At 36.7% G+C, this 20,795-nt stretch overlaps 1 protein-coding gene across 1 annotated transcript in view; it reads left to right on the forward strand.

Annotated features, from left to right (window-relative positions):
* The window catches only part of LOC133533819 (uncharacterized), a 152,935-nt gene that overhangs the window by 110,572 nt on the left and 21,568 nt on the right, over positions 1–20,795 (forward strand). The window contains exon 2 of the mRNA XM_061872875.1: positions 17,253–17,374. Within this exon, the coding sequence (XP_061728859.1) occupies positions 17,253–17,374 (122 nt within the window). The remainder of the gene's footprint in view (positions 1–17,252; positions 17,375–20,795) is intronic.

A 20,795-nucleotide genomic window follows, 5' to 3' on the forward strand; every position in this document is an offset into this window, starting at 1 on the left:
GAGCGAGTTTTCGGGCATGGCAGCTGCATTCATGATAGGCAAGATAGTATTTTGATATAAGGTTTTGTTATATTAAAATTAATGTATAGCTGGAATTTGCGCAACATTTATATTTATGGGGTACTTGGGTATAAACAGAAAAAAACTTAAGTTGTTCACAGTTTTTTTTAATTATTACCGAATGTTAAAAGTTAATTAAATATTCATGCGTTTAGGAAATTTAATTTATTTTGACCATGTTTATAACGATTTTGTGTTTTTAAACGAAATAGTGAGATAAGCAATGACAGTGTAGGCAAATGTTAGGGAAATATACTAACTTGACAGTGTAGGTAGGCAGACTGATGACTTATGCTTCTTTACGATACATATGGTGCTACTTTACCGCACTAGTGCGAAAATTAGCATATTACATTACTGTGTCAAATATTTAAGGGGCCATATGTATTGTAAAACGTAGTACGATACACGTGCGAGTGGGTGATCCGTGACTCGTGTTGATTAGAGCACTTTCTTCGGTCGTGTTTTGATTTATCGCCGTTCGTTTCGAGTTTCCTATTTTTTGCGCTTGTATCGTAATATACTATTATAGTAATGACTGAATGATTTCTGTGTAGGAGAGTTTTTTTTGTTTAATGATACAAAATCTGGAATATGGTCATCAAAGTTATGGATATTTCGAATGATTGAGCTTAGGGACGGGAAGGAAGGGGTCGTAAAGGGACATCAACGATCATTGTCAAGGAAAAGTTGGTGCTAGGATAGAAGATACCAGTTTTAGGAGTATTTCTTTGACAATGAGACACTCAACACGCGGTGATGATTAAAAATCCACACATCCTGTATTCGGATGAGGGAGAATCAATGAAGAATATTTTGATTTTTCAAGTATTTAGTAATTGATTTGCCTACATTTGAGTGGGGACATTACGCCATAAAAGGTGATACTAGTTGATTTGATGAGAATTGCGGACTGGTTGTTGGTTCATGGGAATATTATTGTGGGAGGTTATATATCATAAAAGGAATGATCATTTTTGGAGAAGACTACCTTGTCTCATCGTTAGTCCGGACAATGTGGATGCGATATTTGTATGTCAAAAAAAATTGGCTTAAGGATATCAAACGACTGGGCAGAGTAAGTTTCTATTAGAGATTACGAGAATTCACACTTTCGTACTTCATCTGAGAGTGGACATTCTGGCTTCCTTATAATCTTGCCTCATGAAACTAATTAAACCTTAAAGACTGGGATTCCTCTTCATAATTAGCTGGTTATTACTGAGTAATGGTCATTTTACATATCACACTTATAATTTTACTCTTTTTGATGCTGCTGTCAACTTTTTGATTGATGGTTATTCAGATAGGGTGAAATCACACTTGGTGGGTGAAATATCGATAACTTTCTCATTTTGGGGTGCGAGATGTTTTCTGTTTGAAGAACTAATGTCCTTCGCGCGTCAAACATCACGAAGGGCAGACTGTAACGAGACAGATGTCCTCAGCCATCGTTAATTAGAGACATAGGGACATATAATTGTATATAGGAATACTTTTGTTAATACTGAGCTGGATAGGAAATCAAATATCACAAAGGGTTCATTGACATTATTAATTAAAGAATTTAATGTTTGAATGTATGCGGGATAGCATTAAATAGGCTGGGATTGCAGAGAATTTCAAAGGAAGACTAGTATCTTCACATAGGGTTGAAACATAATCATGTAAAACGAAGTTATGTATGTAACTTTTGCATAGATGGTTTATGAACAATTGGAAACTTAATTATGTTAATTACTTACTATAAAACTAGAGAATCATATTATGTATTTACCCTGAAAATTGTGTTAAGCATGAAACTGAAACTCCAAATAAATAATATTATAAACTAATTTGTACATAGGAAAATATTTGATAAAATGTAAGCATTTAAACCCTAAAATTGTCTAACCCTGGATTTAACTGAGAAATCAAGGTGTTTTAAAGAGATAAAAGAAGAATATTCCAGTTGATTTATATAGAATATTATATGTAAAGTCAGACAGTTATTTAAGAAAGCCATCTCCTACTCTTACTAATAAGAGATAAACAAGAAAAGTTTCAAATGATAAAAATTATAGGAAATTGAGAGATTCTAAGTTAAGTGATACTGTATAAAATTAGGACACATGTTTTAAGAGATAATTCTAGCTATAATTAATAAAGGAAATAGTAGGACATACAGGAAAACATGTAAATAATAAATTAGGTTATTATTTGTTCATGTAAAATTCAAATGTTAAAAATTATGGAAAATTGGGGTTTTTGAAGTTAAATGAAGCTGTAGAAAATTAGAATATATGGTTAAAAGATAATTTCAGTCATAATTAATAGTGGAAATAACAGGAAATTCGAGAAAACATGATAAAAATTATTCTAGGTTATTTTCTTCATAACTTCAAAAATACGCGATTTCAAAGAAGGAAGTTTATTAAAAATTGTTAGTAAATAATAAATATATCTGATTTAGTATTAAATTTTATTAAAAATCAAGTATTTTACTTAAAAATTAGAAAAAACAAATCCCATAGGAAAAATTCCGAATAAATGAGTTATTTAAAAATGAATCTTAAGTTCATACACAGTAAGTTCAAATTCGCTTGCACTCTGGAGCCAAAATGTCGTCGATGAAAAGTTAGAAGAGTACAGAAGATACTTTGGGCGACAAACGCAACGAAGAGAGCGATCGAGACGATCAGGACGAAATGAACGTTGTAATACTAAAATTTAGAGGGTATAAATAGGAAGAGCCAAGCTAGTGGAATTCATTCAGTCTCCAGCAGCGGGAAAGAGAAGACCTCCAATAGAAGAAGGAAAACCAGCGGAGCCGAAGACGGAAGATCTACACAGGACTGGAGCAGCCAGCGGAGCCCTACGGAGGACCGGAGCAGCCAACGGAGCCCTACGGAGGACTGGAGCAGCCAGCGGAGCCCTACGGAGGAGCGGAGCCCGAAAGGCAGTCTCCGAAGACAGAAGCCCTACGGAGGTCTGAAGCAGCCAGCAGAGCTCCCGGCTGAACTTCACAGGTTGTAGTCCTCGAGAGTCCGGTGAGTGATTATGTATTCACTTAGACTGAGTATATTAATATTTCAACCTTCGAGTGTAACTTACAGTTATAGAGGCAAATCTAAATAATTTACAGTTATTTAAGTTTCATTCAAAGTTTAGAATGAATTGTTTGAGAGTGGTCTTGAATAATGTAGAAAATTATATACAGAAGGATATTATGTTGGCTAGGCGAATTATTTATCTCTATTCTTAGGGAGACATTTATTTAAATTAATGTGTTTGCTTATATTCTGCTAAATTGAATATTTGTTGATGAATTTACAAATAATGAAGTATCTCCAAGCTTTGCCATAGCAAAATTTATATGTTATATTGGAAACAACTGAAAAATATATCTAGATCTAATATATGATCTCACTTTGGATAAAATATATCTAAGAGAATGAGCATGGTTGGAAAAGGGCCTTGCAAAATTGAATAAAGTATCTGGAATGAAAAACTATTCTAAGATTCAATTCAGAATTCAAACTTATAGTGTACATCAGGTAAGCAAAGCATTCCTGAAAGTTTATGGATGTAATAAAACCTCATCTATACTCTTGAGTACTATGCTATAACAAGAGAATCTGGAGTTTGAATTGAATCAGGGTTTATCTATCATGTATTTATATTTTGGCTTTTTCCTAATTTGATTGTTTAGAGAGGTCTATGTAATGAGGATAGTAGTTTTGAAATGGCAAGTGAATTTAAACGGTTATTAATAAGATTCATAAGGTTATAACATAGAATTGTTTGAGGAAACTACCGGATCCAATGTGTTTTCAGGGCGTAGACTCAAAGCATTACTCCTATCATCTACAGAAGCACTCTACTAAGAAACTGTAGAATTATATTAATTATTTTTAGATAGTAAGCATGAGTGTTAGATAACTAGCTTCAACTAGAGTCATAGTATTAGAAATCTCTCTCGTTGTGTCGCGTTGTTAGGCATCTGATAGGTTTCTTGTGGTTTTCTTCCTATCAGTATGTAAGTTTCGAAGCCACAGTAGACTCCTTCACTTAGTTAGTTGACAGGCAGGTAATGTTAGGGACTAAAACCAATCAAACTTGATAAAATAATACTCTTCAACTCTTAAATATGACTAAAATAAGTATAAAATCATCTTCTGATAAATAAATGCTTTAAAACCTTATACTGTTGTTTGCTTTAGCGACTATCCCTACTTTCCTAAAGAACTTGGTGTTATTAATGGACACAACTTAGGGATCCTAACGATACCACTACGATCTACTCCTGGCCATAGTTATAAGTAAGACTGCAAAGCAAGGAACTAACGACTCATTTTAATACATTTTATTGGCGTTTTGTACTCTTATATTAGGTTTACTATCAGAAATTAGCTAATGGGGTAAGTTAAGGGGGTGGGTTTTCTACAAGGTCAACGATGATGGCAGTAGGGAACTCTTTTACAGTAGGTACGAACATCATAAACACCATAGGTATTGACTTGCCCTAAGTCCAAAGTGAGGAAATCAGCCAATATCTAGTGCCTTCCATGAATGCGCGCGCCTGTCTGACGTTTCCATAATTCATTTTACACTTAAGACAAATTGAGAGGCACGCCACAAATACCTATTGCTAACTTTCATCACCCTAAAGACGGAGGGGACTCGGGGGAGGGCCGCAAATATCCCTCCCGACGACAGTAGGGACATAAAAGTTACACCATCAGTCGAAACAGTGACTGGTCTAATTTCCTCCGTGATATCTTTTTGTCCAGGTTATATTGTGTGACATTTTATTTCACGATTCTATTCAATCGTGACTCCAATGTTATTGTTACGCTAGACATCCTCAATTAGTACTTCGAATTAGTAATAACACTACTAACCAATATTATGTCATCTCTATTCCGGCGGTGAATGTTCAGAATAGGATTTATACTCGTTGTACACTTGTAAAGTACAGTGTGCTACGAAATTGCATGGAGAAACTATTAATTAATTGATAAAGTCGCCATGCACTTTTGCGTCTCGTACATGTTTGGAGCCAAAAATAAAACCATAATTGTTATACGCGGAAATCAAACATTGTTATAGAATTAACAAATTAAGAACAGAAGGAGTTAGTATCACACAATATAGTCGGAATTGTTGACATTACAATGATGTAGGAGTTAACAGTTTAGTAGAAATTGACAAGGAATCTTTTACAAAGGAAGTTTTAAGATATGTCTTAAAACTTCCTTTGTAAAAGATTCCTTGTCAATTCAATTCAATGTCAAGGTCTGTAAGTGTGTATGTACTTACAGACCTTCTCAATCAAGTCATAATCGTAACACTAGTAATTTATGTAGGTAATTTCGTTATCACCGGTCCCGGAATAAAATTGTTTGAAAAACAAATAAACGGGAGACATATCTAAAATAAGTACCTACAATTGTATGTTGCATCAGCGGTCTTTAGAATTTTCCATCTTTTACGTCTCACATAATCAATCATATAAGCTTGCGTATATTTATTTTCTATCGCGATCTTAAAACAATTCCTTACCCGTTCTTACTGTTAAATCTTTCCACTGTTACCTTATTATGTGGGACGGGCAAGCTTTGAAGACGCAATTATGGTAATTCTCACCCTTACGCGGAGGGTGTGCGGATAGGCTAACTGATTCCCGTTCGTCTGCGGTTAAGTCAATTTAACTCCTATCACGACGGGAGCACTGTATAAGTAGTATTTCATACAGAGTGACCACGCTTTATGCCGCCCCTTAAGTTGACGATCGGATGTCAACTGCAAGAGTGACGCCGAATTACTGCCGTCATCAAAACGTTCTTTCCGTCACTCCTTTTTGTCAAAGGACCTGGGAGTTAAAATAAGAAAGCAGAGGTACTTAATTAAGAACTTGTATTGCTACACTCACGACCGGGAGACAACTTAATATTGGTGACCTGACAATATTTTCAACTGATTGCCTTAAGGAACTTACACACACATCGATGCGTATACAGACACTAAAAGGAATTCCGTACTATGGCGTGTCTTATTATTACACGATTTATTACCAATCGATAGATAACAGTAGGAAATTGAACGAGCGCCATCGTATCGGCCTTCGGTCTTCAGACGCATCACAATATTCACGATACGATGCAGTTGCATTGGCGCCCCCGGTGTCTGTTGGCGTTCGGCCAAATCAACTGATCATTGATTACCGCTGGATGTAGCATGTTGACTATGTGCTAATGTGCTATGTGCCTCGTCGGGGAAGTTATTCCGCGCTCGACATGTTTGCGTTATTTGACATATGTTAACTGTGCAATCCATGCGCTCATCGATATCATTTACCTAATAACGTATCTCTATGACATTTACTGAAAATGCATATACTAGTACAGCCCATTTTTGCTCAAACACTAGGTAGACCGTTAAGGTATTTTAAACTTACTTTTTTTGTCGATTTTTATGTACAGCGGTGGCAACATGGATAATTTTTTATCACTTGTCACTATGCCTGTTACTTTCGCACTTACATACTTGTTAGAACGTGATATGCATGGTGACAGCCGATAAAAATGTGACCCGTGTTACAGCCGTAGGTTGTAACTTAGTAAGCTGTTTCGGACTCTTGTCTTACTCGTATCTGTATATGAAAGATATGCGAAAATAGAAAAATACGCTACCTAGTGCAAAGAAACCCCGAGCACTTAGGTACATGATTGTGAGTGTTGAATCCAATCATTATTGTTTGTTTTATATAGTGGGATCTACTGCGACGTAGTCTATGTCAAATCATAAGCGCTCGGTTACACCGCTCCACAATGCGTTTGCGGAAGGGTGTTAGCGTGGAACGGAAACTGATCTAATATAGGTCGAATACTTATAAATTAATATTATGGAACAATCTGAAAGGCAGTGTTACTGTTGTACGGGGGCGAAACCTGGTTTGTACGCACAGATCTAATAACAAAACTCCCAAGTGTTTGTGAACAAATGCTTAAGGCAAATTCTATGCAATTTTTGGGCTAACTGGATCACAAACACTCACTTATGGAGAATAACCGGAAAAGTACCCGAACACAAGGAGACCCAAACGCACAAATGGCATTGGATTGGGCATATCCTCAGGAAGCCTGACACCCACCTATCCAAAGTGGCCCTGACCAGGAAGATGCCCGGAAAACGGAAACATGGTCGCTTTAAATTTACTTGGCGTCGTTCCGTGGAGCAAAACTTGGGTGCATTGGGAATGGGGTGAGAAGAGGTTACCCAAGCAGCCCAGGACTGGAGTCAGTGGAAGAAAATGTTTCGAGCCCTACACCCAGGGGGGATAACAGGATGGAAAAAAGACGATGGAACAATCTGACACAAATCTACCTATTTCCAAAAGTATGTTAGAGTAGTAATAAATAACTTTAAATAGGACAAGGGGAATATATATTTTAATTCTCACTGCACCCACCGTGAAGTTTTTCTGTTTTGCCTTATGGTTGACTGGTAGAGAATGCCTATTGGCATTAAGTCCGCCTGTTGTACTCTTTTTATATGTGCAATAAAGTTTAAAATAAATAAATATATTATCGTTTGAATTTCCCACAATATTTTGATCATCTTTGACAAAGTTTGAAAAAAATTGTGTTCAGTTTAAAGGGATTTAATATAGGTGACATTGATGCTATTGATGCACCTTCGGTCATATCACTTTGTTTTTAATTTGTCACGGATGTTCAAAATATTGTGGGAAATTCAAGATTATACTTTTGTAATAATTTACTAAAGAATATTGACTTCTACAGTGTATATCCTCATTCTGTCCCATTACAAAACTGTTCCAGTCCTGTCTTGACGCCACTTACTTGATCGGATAAAGTGGCCGTATCATCAGTTCGTTAGCTGGGTCGAGGGTCGCCTCGAGTGGCGTTTCTCTTGATACCACAGACCATTGAATTAGACGCAGCAAATTCGTTGCGTGTATTTTAATCCCACATCTCCTTCTTTGTAAAGGGTGTAAAGATGACGCATCAATTTCATGTAAACATTGTAAGCGTAAGGATAAATCTTCAAAGACTAGTTTTTTTTATTAGATCGCGGCGATTGTAGCTCGAGAACAACTGACACAAATTCGAATAATATTATTGATTCCGTTGATAGATTTACATATAGAATACCTATAGTGTAACGTAGAGGCTTGTTGTACAACCTGTACCAGTAGATAGCAGGCACTCTGTAGATTTCTACCGCTCTATCGCGGTTGAGATTTTATAGAAAACTGCCATTTTTTTTAAATGGGGTCTAGAAAAAAAAAATTATATTCTGTGGTATTATGTTACTTTTGCTAAGAAATAGAGATAACATCATTTAAGTTTTCACGAGAATTCTATTTCTGTTTTACGCAAGCCTTAGTTACATACGTCCTGTAATAACTGATTTAACCATAAACAGATTACAGTAATGTCATTCCAACATGTATACAAACAACAGAACGTGAAACAGAAGCCATACAAACATACTGTGTGCACAATTTACCCATAACGTGTCCACGATCGTAGAGCAAACACGAAGGTAATGCCGAAAGTAAACAAACTGGTAACAGTACACGCCCACGGTGACGGTTTGGGCTGTGAATCAACCTGCTGAGGACCGTATGCTGCCCGTTGCAGTTTGCCACCTTTTAGCCTAAATCGGAAAGTTAAACTTGACATTGACACTTCACGCTAAAAAGTAGATGCTATCTACTGTAGATCAAGCACGCTCCCTTGCGCTGGAGGGCCTGCCAACATGTGGCCAGAATCGGAAAGTTAAACTTGACATTGACACTTCACGCTAAAGAGTAGATGCTACCTACTATAGATCAAGCACGCTCCCTTGCGCTGGAGGGCCTGCCAACTTGTGGCCAAAATCAGAAAGTTAAACTTGACATTGACACTGTGCCAATAATTAGTCTTGTCCTGCCTTCTACAGTTAACGCACACGCTCTCTTAAAAAGATACTACGTAAAAGTCGAACATACATTCAGTATAAAATGGCGGCACATTTAGAAAAGGCACAGTGTTGGATCCCCATAGAAAATTTCAATTTCGCGCCTCTTTCCACTGACAAGTTGAGTGTGTTTCAGTCTGAGTATAATTATGACTGCGCAACGTTTTGCCTTATTTATCTTGCACCTATGTCTCGTCTACAGTGCTCAATGAAAATGCCACCAATCCAATGGCTGACCAAGTGACGATTAATATAAGACTATTGCTGTTAGTAGGTACATAACATGGGATTTAGCGTCATAAATACTAAAAGTCTATCCTTTAATTATACGAGTAGGTATGTTATATGAGACATTTCGGAGAATTAAACAGTCAGACTTGTCGTGAAGTTTGAAGAGTCACACTGGCTTTTATACAAACTGCTTTCATCCGAATCAATTCGTTAACGTCTCAATGTGCTTACTAGTGTTGGTTTGACAGCCACTGATAAATGACAACTTAATGCCCCCTCCCACCACTCCAAGGGGACCCCATGCCTTGAGACCCTGACATTAGGGGAAACTAAATTGATGATTGTCCATTGAGAATACGTGAAACGACTTAGGAAACGTCAGGGACACTTTATTTTGATGTATTATTTAAAACTTGGGTGCCAGTTAAATTTGTAACTTTTTATGATAAAAATACAGGAAAATGTTACTAAATTCAAAATCCAGCAAGTAGGCCTAACTGGCCTAAGCAGATCATTGATATGTCTAGGTCTAGGTATATACCACTTCTGGGCACCTCTATTCTCCTATTGTACAAGAGGATTTGGGCTATAAGTTGGGTTGGGCGTTATCACAGTGCTCATTTTATCACCTCATCGTCGTTTTTGATTGGAGACGACAGATTGGTATGATGGAAAGGGACAAACGATGATAAGCGGCATCGTAACTTTAGTATACGTTTATGAATAAGGGGGTTTATGTCTTGGCTTAGCAGATGTGCGCAGATTTATTAGAGACTAAGAAGTACGAATACCTATTTTCTATTTATGATATATTGTCTCAATATTGAGTCCCTAGTTTTCTTCATGGACCTAATTAATGACAGTTTTATTCTTACATTATACACAGAAACTTGAGTAAACTTGCGACTTTGAAGTCGTACAAGTAAACCTACACAAAGTCGAACAAGTCTTATAGAAACTCAAGATTAGAAATTAATAAAACTCGTGTTGACAGTTGCAAGCAGACTAATTTTATTTCATCCGAAATACACCGTTATCGAGTAACAAGTTTTTACTTAGCACTAACAGATGGCAGCACTGGTATGGAATGCATATTATAAATAATGATTTTGTTACAATTTTAACACCACCACCTAACAAAATCAAAAAACAAACTTATATTTATTATACAGCTGTAACGCCTAATAATTTAACAAATTTATGGTGTTTAACAGAACACAAACTTTTTGTTAAAACATCTGCTGGCATTTCAGCTGTTGGCATATACTTAATTTTAACAAACTTATTTGCCACAGCCTCTCGGACAAAATGACAGCGAATGTCAATATGTTTTGACCGCCTATGAAACATGGGATTTATAGCCAATTTTTGTGCACTCTGATTGTCGTTATATAAAACAATAGTATCACAGCTACCTAATATTTCAGTAATAAGATTTTTTAAGTAGATAGCTTCTTTACATGCTTCTGACATGGCTACAAATTCTGATTCAGTACTAGAAAGTGACACAGTTCTTTGTTTTCTACATTCATAGGATATTACACTATTTGACAATGTAAAACAAAACCCAGAATATGACCGGTCATTGACATCTGACCCCCAGTCAGCATCTACAAAACATTCGAGAGATGAATTGTCCTTTTTATACACAAGACCATAATTTTTTGTTTTGTGTAAGTATTTTAAAATCCTTTTAGCATGTTTCCAATGATTTTCACTGTGACAATTATTAAATTGGCTTAAATAACTCACACTATATGAAATATCAGGTCGGGTCAAAACTGACAGATACATTAAACTACCTAACAATTGTTGATAAGGATATTTCTTATCTTTACATACATTTCCTGATTTTTCACATTGTAGATTAACTTCCATAGGAGTTTCCGCTAACTTACTGTCAATCATATTAAATCTGTGAAGCAATTCAGTTACATACTGTTCCTGATCTACTGTTATCATACCATTTTGGACCTTGACCCTCATGCCTAAACATTGTTTTAATTGACCTAAGTTTTTGATCTTAAAATTAACACTTAGCTCCTGTACTAATTGATTAGTAGCTGATTTACTGTTGGAGAAAACAAAAAAATCATCAACAAACAGAGCTATGATAATTTTAGTATCACCTTCAAACTTAGTGAACAAACATGGCTCGAATTTAGATTTCTTATAGCCAAGACTATGCAAGTACTCCTCTACTCTTTGATACCAAGCCCTAGACGACTGCTTGAGCCCATAGATAGCCCTTTTCAATTTTAAAACTTTATTATTCATTTCATCACTGCAGTCAGGAGTAACAGGCCGATTCATGTACACTGTCTCATCCAAAAAACCATTTAAAAAAGCAGTCGTTACATCCAAGTGACTTACATCTAAATCAAGTTTTACAGCAAGAGCAAATAAGAGTCTTAATGTGGAGTATCTAAGCACTGGAGAAAATGTCTCATGGAAGTCAACACCTTCCTTTTGGGTGAAGCCCTTTGCAACTAAACGCGCACGGTATCTCACTTTATTTTCTAAATCTATTTTCTTTTTGAACACCCACTTACACTGAACCACTGTGCTATTCTCAGGATAGTCCACTAATTCCCACGCACTGTTCTCTTCAAAAGAATTTAATTCTTCCCTCATAGCCTCCTTCCAAAATGAAGATTCAGGGCCATTCAGAGCTTCCTGGAGACTAATACCTCCTTCAATTGAGCTTTGACTTGATTCCACACACATATTTGTGAATCCATATCTCTCTGGTTTCTTTATTATTCTTTTGGTAGGTGTGGCACTGGATGTAGTTTGAACTGGTGCTTCTTCAGTCACTGAAACGCTTCCCTCTCTGGCGTTAGGCTCATGGTCATCTGGAACCTCAAAAAACTCTGCCTCATCAGATTCAACTGAGGAATTCAGTTCTTGTCCACCATGATCTTGGGTCTGGACAAAATGCTCCATTTCAGTTTGAACTTCTTCTTCTACAGAATCCACCTTCTTTTCAGGACCTGAAATATCAATCTGCACGCTGTTCTCCTTCTCAATTCCTTCTTCAATTATAATTACATCCCTACTTGTAATTATATTGTTAATGTTAGGGTCATACACTCTATAGCCTTTGACATTATCAGCGTAGCCAACAAGTATACACTGCTTCGCTTTCTTGTCCCACTTTAGACGACGCTCTTTAGGTACATGAACCATAACTTTACTTCCGAAGATACGTAGGTTACTTACATCCGGCTTCTGCCCCGTCCACATCTCATATGGTGTTTTGTTATTCAAACCTGATGCTATAGACCTGTTTTTCAAATACACAGATGTATGAACAGCCTCTGCCCAAAACTTTTTGTCTAAATCTGCATCAAACACCAAACTTTTAGCCTTCTCTACGATCGAACGATTCTGTCGTTCAACAAGACCATTCTGTTCACTTGTATATGGGTTGCTCTTCTGATGTACTATGCCCGAGTCTTGTAAATATTTTTCAAAGATTTTATTACAAAACTCTAATCCATTGTCTGTCCTTATAGACAGAATTTTCTTTGAAGTTTGGTTTTCAACCAACAATTTAAACTGCTTGAAGTGTTCAAAAGCTTCATCTTTTGTTTTCAAGAAATAAACAAAAGTCATCCTACTATAGTCATCTACTAAAAGCATAAAGTATTTTGAGCCTCCTATAGATTTTGCTTCCATAGGCCCACATAGGTCTATATGTACCCTCTGAAGAACCTCTGTGCTTCTGGTACCAATGTGAGAAAACGGTAGCCGAGCTTGCTTAGCCTCACAGCATACCACACAGTTTTCTTTGGTAATATTTATCTTGTCGTTCACTGACATTCCTGCAACTGCACCTTCATTCATTTTTTTAAGGTCGTCACTATTAATATGACCATATCTGCGATGCCAAATTCTTGCCGTCGTCGAAGACAAAAAACAGCTGTTCGATTTAAGAACATTCAGCTTATATACACCTTCGACTAAGTCCGCTGTAGCCACCAACACATTATCTTTGTTGAAGATGCGACATCCGTTTTTCTCGAATGAAACCGTATTGCCCTTGCGCAAGAGCTCGCTCACTGACAATAAATTTGTTGCCAAACACGGTACATACAATACGTCCTTGACTGGAATCTCGTATTCAAAACCCTCAGCTTCTGTGGTGATGCACAAATCACCACTGCATTCGACTGGTATTACGGTTTTGTCGGCAACCACGATCTCATTAACTCGAGGATTGTTTGACACATTTGTCAACCATTCTTTATTCGGACTCATATTACAACTCGCTCCCGAATCCACGTAGAAATCTGACGCGCTGAATTTTGCACTCAAAAATACTGCACTAAATGCGTTTGATTGCTTTCGTTTTTCAGTTTTGTCGATCATTTTACATTGATTTCTGTAGTGGCCCGGCTGATGACATGAGTAACAGGTTATATTTTTCTTGTTCGACGACTTGACATTGACATTTCTAGCCATAGACTCATTTTTAGTGTTGCCAGGTTTCTGCTTCTGAAAACCTTTTACGGCAAACGCTCCGCTAGACTGCGGTTCACTCGATTCCATATCGAGCAGTTTCGACTTAATAACATCTGCGTCAATAGGAATTCCCGAGTGCTCGATCGCCATTATCATTGGCGAAAACTTGTCCGGCAATCCTGCCAACAGTAACGATCCAATCCATTGTTCGTTTATGTCAAATCCCGTACCTCTCAACCGCTGGGATGTTTCAACAACCTGAGTTACGTATGACGTCATTGAATCACAATTCTCCAGCCTAATTGATATTAAATTACGAAGAAGGGTAATTTTTCTGGAAAAACCTCGATCATCAAACATTGATCTTAACTTGTCCCATAATTCCTTTGTGGTCTTCGTACTTTTAATATGGACGTACAAGGTCGGGTCTATTGTTAAAACTAGCTTCGCTCTGGCTTTTGCATCCAACGTCTCAGCCGCCGCAGCCGCCGCTGCCGTAGTCGGTTTATTCTCCTCGTCCGCTTTTTTGCTTAGAATGACATCAGTCATTCGTTCCAAGACAAGCAAGTTCTCAGCCGCAAACGCCCACTCATCGTAGTTTTCACGGCCCTTCAACTTTGGCACATTCGCGATAAAATTTGAAGCCATATTTTAACAAAATTAACACTGCACAACTGAACAATAATTCTGGACTAATCTGATCGCTTTTACGTTACTTTTAGTGAAAAAATGCACTGGGACACATAACCTAATAAAACTCGTGTTGACAGTTGCAAGCAGACTAATTTTATTTCATCCGAAATACACCGTTATCGAGTAACAAGTTTTTACTTAGCACTAACAGATGGCAGCACTGGTATGGAATGCATATTATAAATAATGATTTTGTTACAATTTTAACAGAAATCAACCTTGCAAATCCTCAATTTTCTCTCAATCTATTTAAATGCAAACTCGTGCAATAGACTTTACGTTATCGCATTCTCGAGATACGATACTACGGTAATGATACCACTTAATAATATTGACTTAGAGCATTGTGCTCGTTATCTGATAGCGCAGGTACTGACTACTCAGGTACATTGATAACGATTGTAAATAGAACAGACTAAACGTGCAAAAGAAAGCAATTTAATTTTTCATATTAAATACAAGTGTCCTAAGAATTCCATGAAGGCATGGTATTATAACTTCAGAAATTATAGGCGTTCCAAAATTGAAGTGCTTAAATGTACTGATTGTACAAGTGCTCTCTAGTCAAACCTCGAGCTTATGTACAGCAACGAGTGTTACAAAATTAATCAACAAACTGTTACTGTAGGTAAATAAATATGGAAGTATTTTTGTGCTCCTTATGTATGAGTTTAACATACTTTAGTTCTCATTTCAAAAAATAATTTGTTGGATTGTCGGTTGAGCACCCAGACCTGATAAATGAGAATGAGAGTGATTTATCACGTCCCGTTCGGTCCTAGAGCGGTTTTGTATGCTCTGCCTGAATACAGTTTTCACATGCCACAACCACCCCACGTACTTTTTGAACTGCAACAGCTAATATATACTTATCGTACCATTTTCTTAAGTATCACATTACCATACTATTTCCCTCCTACCAAAATAATCCCCATGCAAAGTGCTCATTACTGTTTGTCATGTCTTCCACGCACCCATTAATCCCTTACGCGAACAACCCACAAATCACAGATAAAACTGCAAATCTCCGAGGTCAGATGTGGCACGAATTTATTTACTAACGGTACGTTTAATAGTGCACTTAAATCTTCCCAGACTTCCAAAGAGCTTAACAGAACACCATCGCAGAACGGTGGTTCCGAGCGGTATAGTGGAAATCTAGAAATGCGATCGAACTATTACGGCCGAGTTGTAAGACGAATCGACGCAGATAGTATTGAATGACAGTAAATAGTAACGTTTAATGGTTGGATTGGTAGTGCTTAAATGCAATCTGCGATACGAAGCTAATGAATATCGAATTACTTCAAGAGAGAAGCGAATCATGATACTTATACGGGCCATTTTATTTCAAGATGACACTACACATTTTTTAGATTTGGGAATGTTTGTTATATCTGCTTAAAATCACTACTTCTTTCGAGCCTAATAGAAGGAAACTGTTCCAAAATTTCCACCATTCTCCGTTCCCTCTATTCCGTTACCGTCATACAAAGTCTATGAAGAAATGTAAATTAAATTAAATAATCATTTATTTCGGATTTTTTTCCATATCGTATTAGTAGCTTATTTTTATTATACTTAAACTTTGTTAGTGATACTATGTTTTATGCTATATGTACCTAACTTATTCTATCACAAGCGTGTAGGCTATTCAAATATTGACAGAAAGCGCCATCTACCCTGTCCGCAACTGTGGCCAGGACACTGTTAATGAAATGTAATTTTTTTTTTTTCTAATTGATAATTTAGTTTTTTTTTGGTACAACAATGTTTTTCTTTTTCCATTTTATGGCCTAGTAGGAATATAGCTTTATTTTATTAAGTTCACTTGTTATTCGTTTTCGCGATTACACAACGTATCAGAAATGTTGTTACTTGTTACACAAACATATATGTAACTTCGATGTATAAAGAGGCCAATTGAAACTTACATTGTGACATCAAATTGATATCTAAATGATGTCAGTCGCCCGTGCGTCTTGTTCGCGCCAATTAGGGTTTGCACGACGGATCTGTATGGGATGGGGGGTGAAATGTATGGGAAAATCGGCGGACCCGGATCCAGATCCGGGTAAATTCATACATTTTGGATCCGGATTGCAAACCCTAACGCCAACTCATGTAAGTACGGAAGAGTACGATAAATGCACGCGCGACTGACAGCATTCAGATATCATTCTAATGTCACAATGTAAGTTCGAATTGGCCCCAAAGTAATTAAAGCAATCTGCTCCATTTTGCGGCGGCTTGGGAGTTGGGAACAAGCCAGCGGTCGCAGCTTACCAATTTCTAGAACAATAATTCGTGTAATTTCGAGATACAGAGCTCAAATATGAGCCACCGAGACTTAAATTGTAATTGTGTTACTGTCTGACCCTGTTCCCAATAAAATCTACTCGTAGATCGTCACCGATGTAAACAAGAAGAAAAGATTCCGCAATTATAAATGATATTATCATAAAAATTCCAAAAAATTTACAAGGATGCAACATATAATATTTTGAATACGATAAACATTTCATCAATAAAAAAACGAAGGATTACGTAGCATTCCAATAAGCAATCATTTGAGTCGTTGACATAACTGATACTCTCATTTTATTTGACTATACATGACGTATGACATTATTGTTAAATATAAGCTGCTTGTAGCGGCTTTAGATATCACCAGCTTTAGAAGTCTAAAAAAGTCGTAATTGTTGTTTTTAGTGGTCTAAGAAAACAGTGTGAATTTTAAGAACCGCAATCCTACCTCCAAAGATCCGCATGTATCCTGATCTCGTATTGTATCCATTTTAAAGTTGCTAAACGTCCATGTTTTGTTGCAGGTGACCCATAAAACGTCCGGCAAGGTGATGGTGCTGAAGATGAACCAGCAGCGCGCCAACCGGCCCAACATGCTGCGCGAAGTCCAGCTCATGAACAAACTGAAACATCCTAACATACTTGGGTAAGTACATTATTTTCCTCTCTCAGGTGACCCACAAAACGTCCAGCAAGGTGATAGTGCTGAAGATGAACCAGCAGCGAGCCAACCGGTCCAAAATTCTGCGCGAAGTCCAGCCCATGAACAAACTGAAACATCCGAACATATTTGGTTAAGTACATGACTTTCCTCTCTCTCAGCCAGCAAGGTGATGTGCTGAAGGTGAAGATGAACAATCCGCGAACTAACCGGCTTCTTTTTTTTTTGTTTATTAAGAAACCAAACAGTCATATAAACACATTAAAAGGGCAATACAAAAGATGTACTGCAACAAAAGAACAAAGCAACAAAAAGACCTGGAGGTATAGGTACAGTCAGCATCAAAAGTAGCGGATGAAACAACGCGCCAAAAGTATCTGATATTCCGTATAACTTTTCCAAATGTAGATAATTTTCTAAAATTCGCGTTCAAAAATATATCTTTTAAAGTCTTAGTTGTTCTATATTAAAGACATCACTTTTTGTTAAGCTGTTACAGAATGTATCTACACTTTTGAAGCGTTATTTGATCCGCTACTTTTGATGCTGACTGTACAAGTTTATCTAATGTATCAGATAGAAAATGAACTGCATACAACATAAATATATAAGTACCTCTTCTTCTTCTTGGCTTCTTGTTGGTAAGACACTTCAACAAGGAGGCAAAGTACGACCACATCCAAATACGAGATGATCTTACTCGTATCTGAAAATACGCTGATTTCGAATTTAGGGACTCTGCTTTACAGAAGAATATATTCATAACAAGACTGTAGGATCGTATACCTCACATAAAGAGTAGACCTTTGACTTACTAATAATAGGCGATAAAGTACTCGTGGTAACTGATAAAGAAGGTAACCTGAGAAATCCCGACTTTATCTAACTCGCAACATAACTGACAAATAAGCCTAGATACGATATGTATGATACATTATGTTATAGAGATATTGTAATCCTTACAAACAGATCCTAGCGAAAGCACTTTATATTATTAGAATACCCATACGAAACCTCCTCATAAAAATTCACAAAGAAAGGATAACCTCTGTATAAACTTGGACAGATGAAGGTCAGATAAAGCGTCTACCTACGTCTAGGCTTAGGTATTATTAAAATAGTCTCTCGGGCGAGGACTCATCCATTGAATTGTGTAGCAGAATGACGGATTGTATCACCGATTTGGGATAAAAGTAACACGACAAATGTGAAATTGAAACAGATCTATCAATTAAGGCAATGTAGATCCAGACGGGTCTCGATAAGAAAAATCGGGCTTGCAATTTATCCCATGAAAACTATGTAGGTATTTACCGTAAAACCTCGATAGTTGGTTCGGTGCATAAAAGAAAAAATGTCTTTTGTTTAATTAACAAATTAGGATTTGATCAAAAAAATATCTCAGAAAAAACAGAACTTTATGCATAAATGCCAATGTTATTTTCGGTTTTGTCCGAGTTTATTTCTTCATTCATCATCGTTATTGCGACATTCAAATAATAGTCATCCCTGAACGAAGATATTAGAGTTAGTTTTGGAACATAGTTGGGAGATTTCGGATAGTTGGGTGTTTTTACTGTATGGAAATGTTCTTAAGTTACGTTGCATGGTTTTTACATAAAATTACGGCATAATATACAGACGTAACGTGTTTCAACAGAATTATAAAAGTAAGAAACTCTTTATTTGCGCGTCAGTTAATTAGAATTTTATTGCCCGTATCTAAACTCATCTATGTGATGTAAATAATGTTAATAAGGTTACTGTTAGAAATATTACATTTGCTAAGGTAGTCATTGTAACTGATTACTTTATGGCATTAATACGAAATCACTATGGTCAGATATGCTCACTTTTCCGGGAGTAAGGTTACCCTACTATTAAGTTGGATATATGAAAATTAATTATATGCCTGACATAACAGCAGAATTATGTAGGAAATAAAGGTAATAATAGTTCATGGATGTCCTTTACACGTTCAAAGAGACGTGTTTCACTTAAGCCCCATTCAGACGGACCAGCAACCTGGTCCAGCAAATATCACTAGCAGCGCGGTAATGCGGCCAGTATTTTTGGATCTTTTGCGCCGGGTACGTGGCGTCTCGGGGATTAACGGGAAGGCGTAGGTTTTTGGACAAAGCTTGTTGCGGATTTCATCTTGTACGTTTTTGACGAAGCCTGTGGCGGATTATCACTTATGTAGATTGGACGAAGTTTGTTGCGTACCGTATTTTATTTAGTATACCTACACTTTTGACGAAGCCTGCGCTGTAGATTTAGATGATAGTTGCTTTAGTACTTATGTTTTCCTTTGTTTGTATTTAATAAACATTATTTTATTTAGACGGATCGAGAACTTACATGCAATATTCGATACATCGCTAACTAAATATACAGAGTACAATGAATTCAGTCCATCGACCGAATACCGCAATATAATGAAAATCGCATGCAATTTCTTGATCCGTCTAAATGAGGCTTTACTTATCTCATTGCAATAAGGTATAAAAAATATCGTTTTCTAATTTGGGTGTATCTTCGTCGCTACACAGAGAAAAAAACATTAAGTAACTTGCCCCGTCAACTTTGTGTATTATAAAAAAATAAGTCTAAGATATCTAGTTAAAATTAGAGCCAAGACTCGTATCCATCGAGAAGAGCGAAGATTATCGCATTTTTAAATCAGACCACTTCTCTTAATGATCATTAAGATATTACACTGCAATTAGGCTTTATGGAACAGGTTTTACTCGTAAGCCCTGTGATAGTAGGTGTAATTTTATAATTATACGAATTGGCGATGGAATGTCATATATCTATTGAGGCCTCATCCGTCCACTGATGAGTATAAATAAGCCTTTTCTTGACGACTGGTCTGGCCTAGTGGGTAGTGACACTGCCTGTGAAGATGGTCCCGGGTTCAAGTCCTGGTAAGGGCATTTATTTGTGTGATGAGCACGGATATTTGTTCCTGAGTCATGGGTGTTTTCTATATATTTAAGTATTTATATATTATATATATCTTTGATTAAGTACCTACAACACAAGCCTTATTGAGCTTACTGTGGGATTTAGTCAATTGTAATAATGTCCTATAATATTTATTATTATTCTTCTTTACCCCATATCCTCATTCTGGTTCTTTTTGTCTGGACTGACATCGACTGACTGCGTTGTGGATATGTTACTTATAAGATTAATTATTCTTAAGGCATTGTTTACACGATGATTAGTGTTTAGTGCGTGTTCATACATTTGCCACTAAACGCTAGTAGCAATTGTATGAACTCGCACTAAACTCAGTGTGAACGAGCCCTTAGGTATGTGATGTAATGGTATAGTAAATAAGTATTATTTTACCGACTGACTCATTTCTGAAAGACAGACTTAAATTCTAAATTGACAG

The sequence above is a fragment of the Cydia pomonella genome, unplaced genomic scaffold (genome assembly GCF_033807575.1).
Source record: "Cydia pomonella isolate Wapato2018A unplaced genomic scaffold, ilCydPomo1 PGA_scaffold_206, whole genome shotgun sequence".
In the NCBI taxonomy this organism is placed as follows: Eukaryota; Metazoa; Arthropoda; class Insecta; order Lepidoptera; family Tortricidae; genus Cydia; species Cydia pomonella.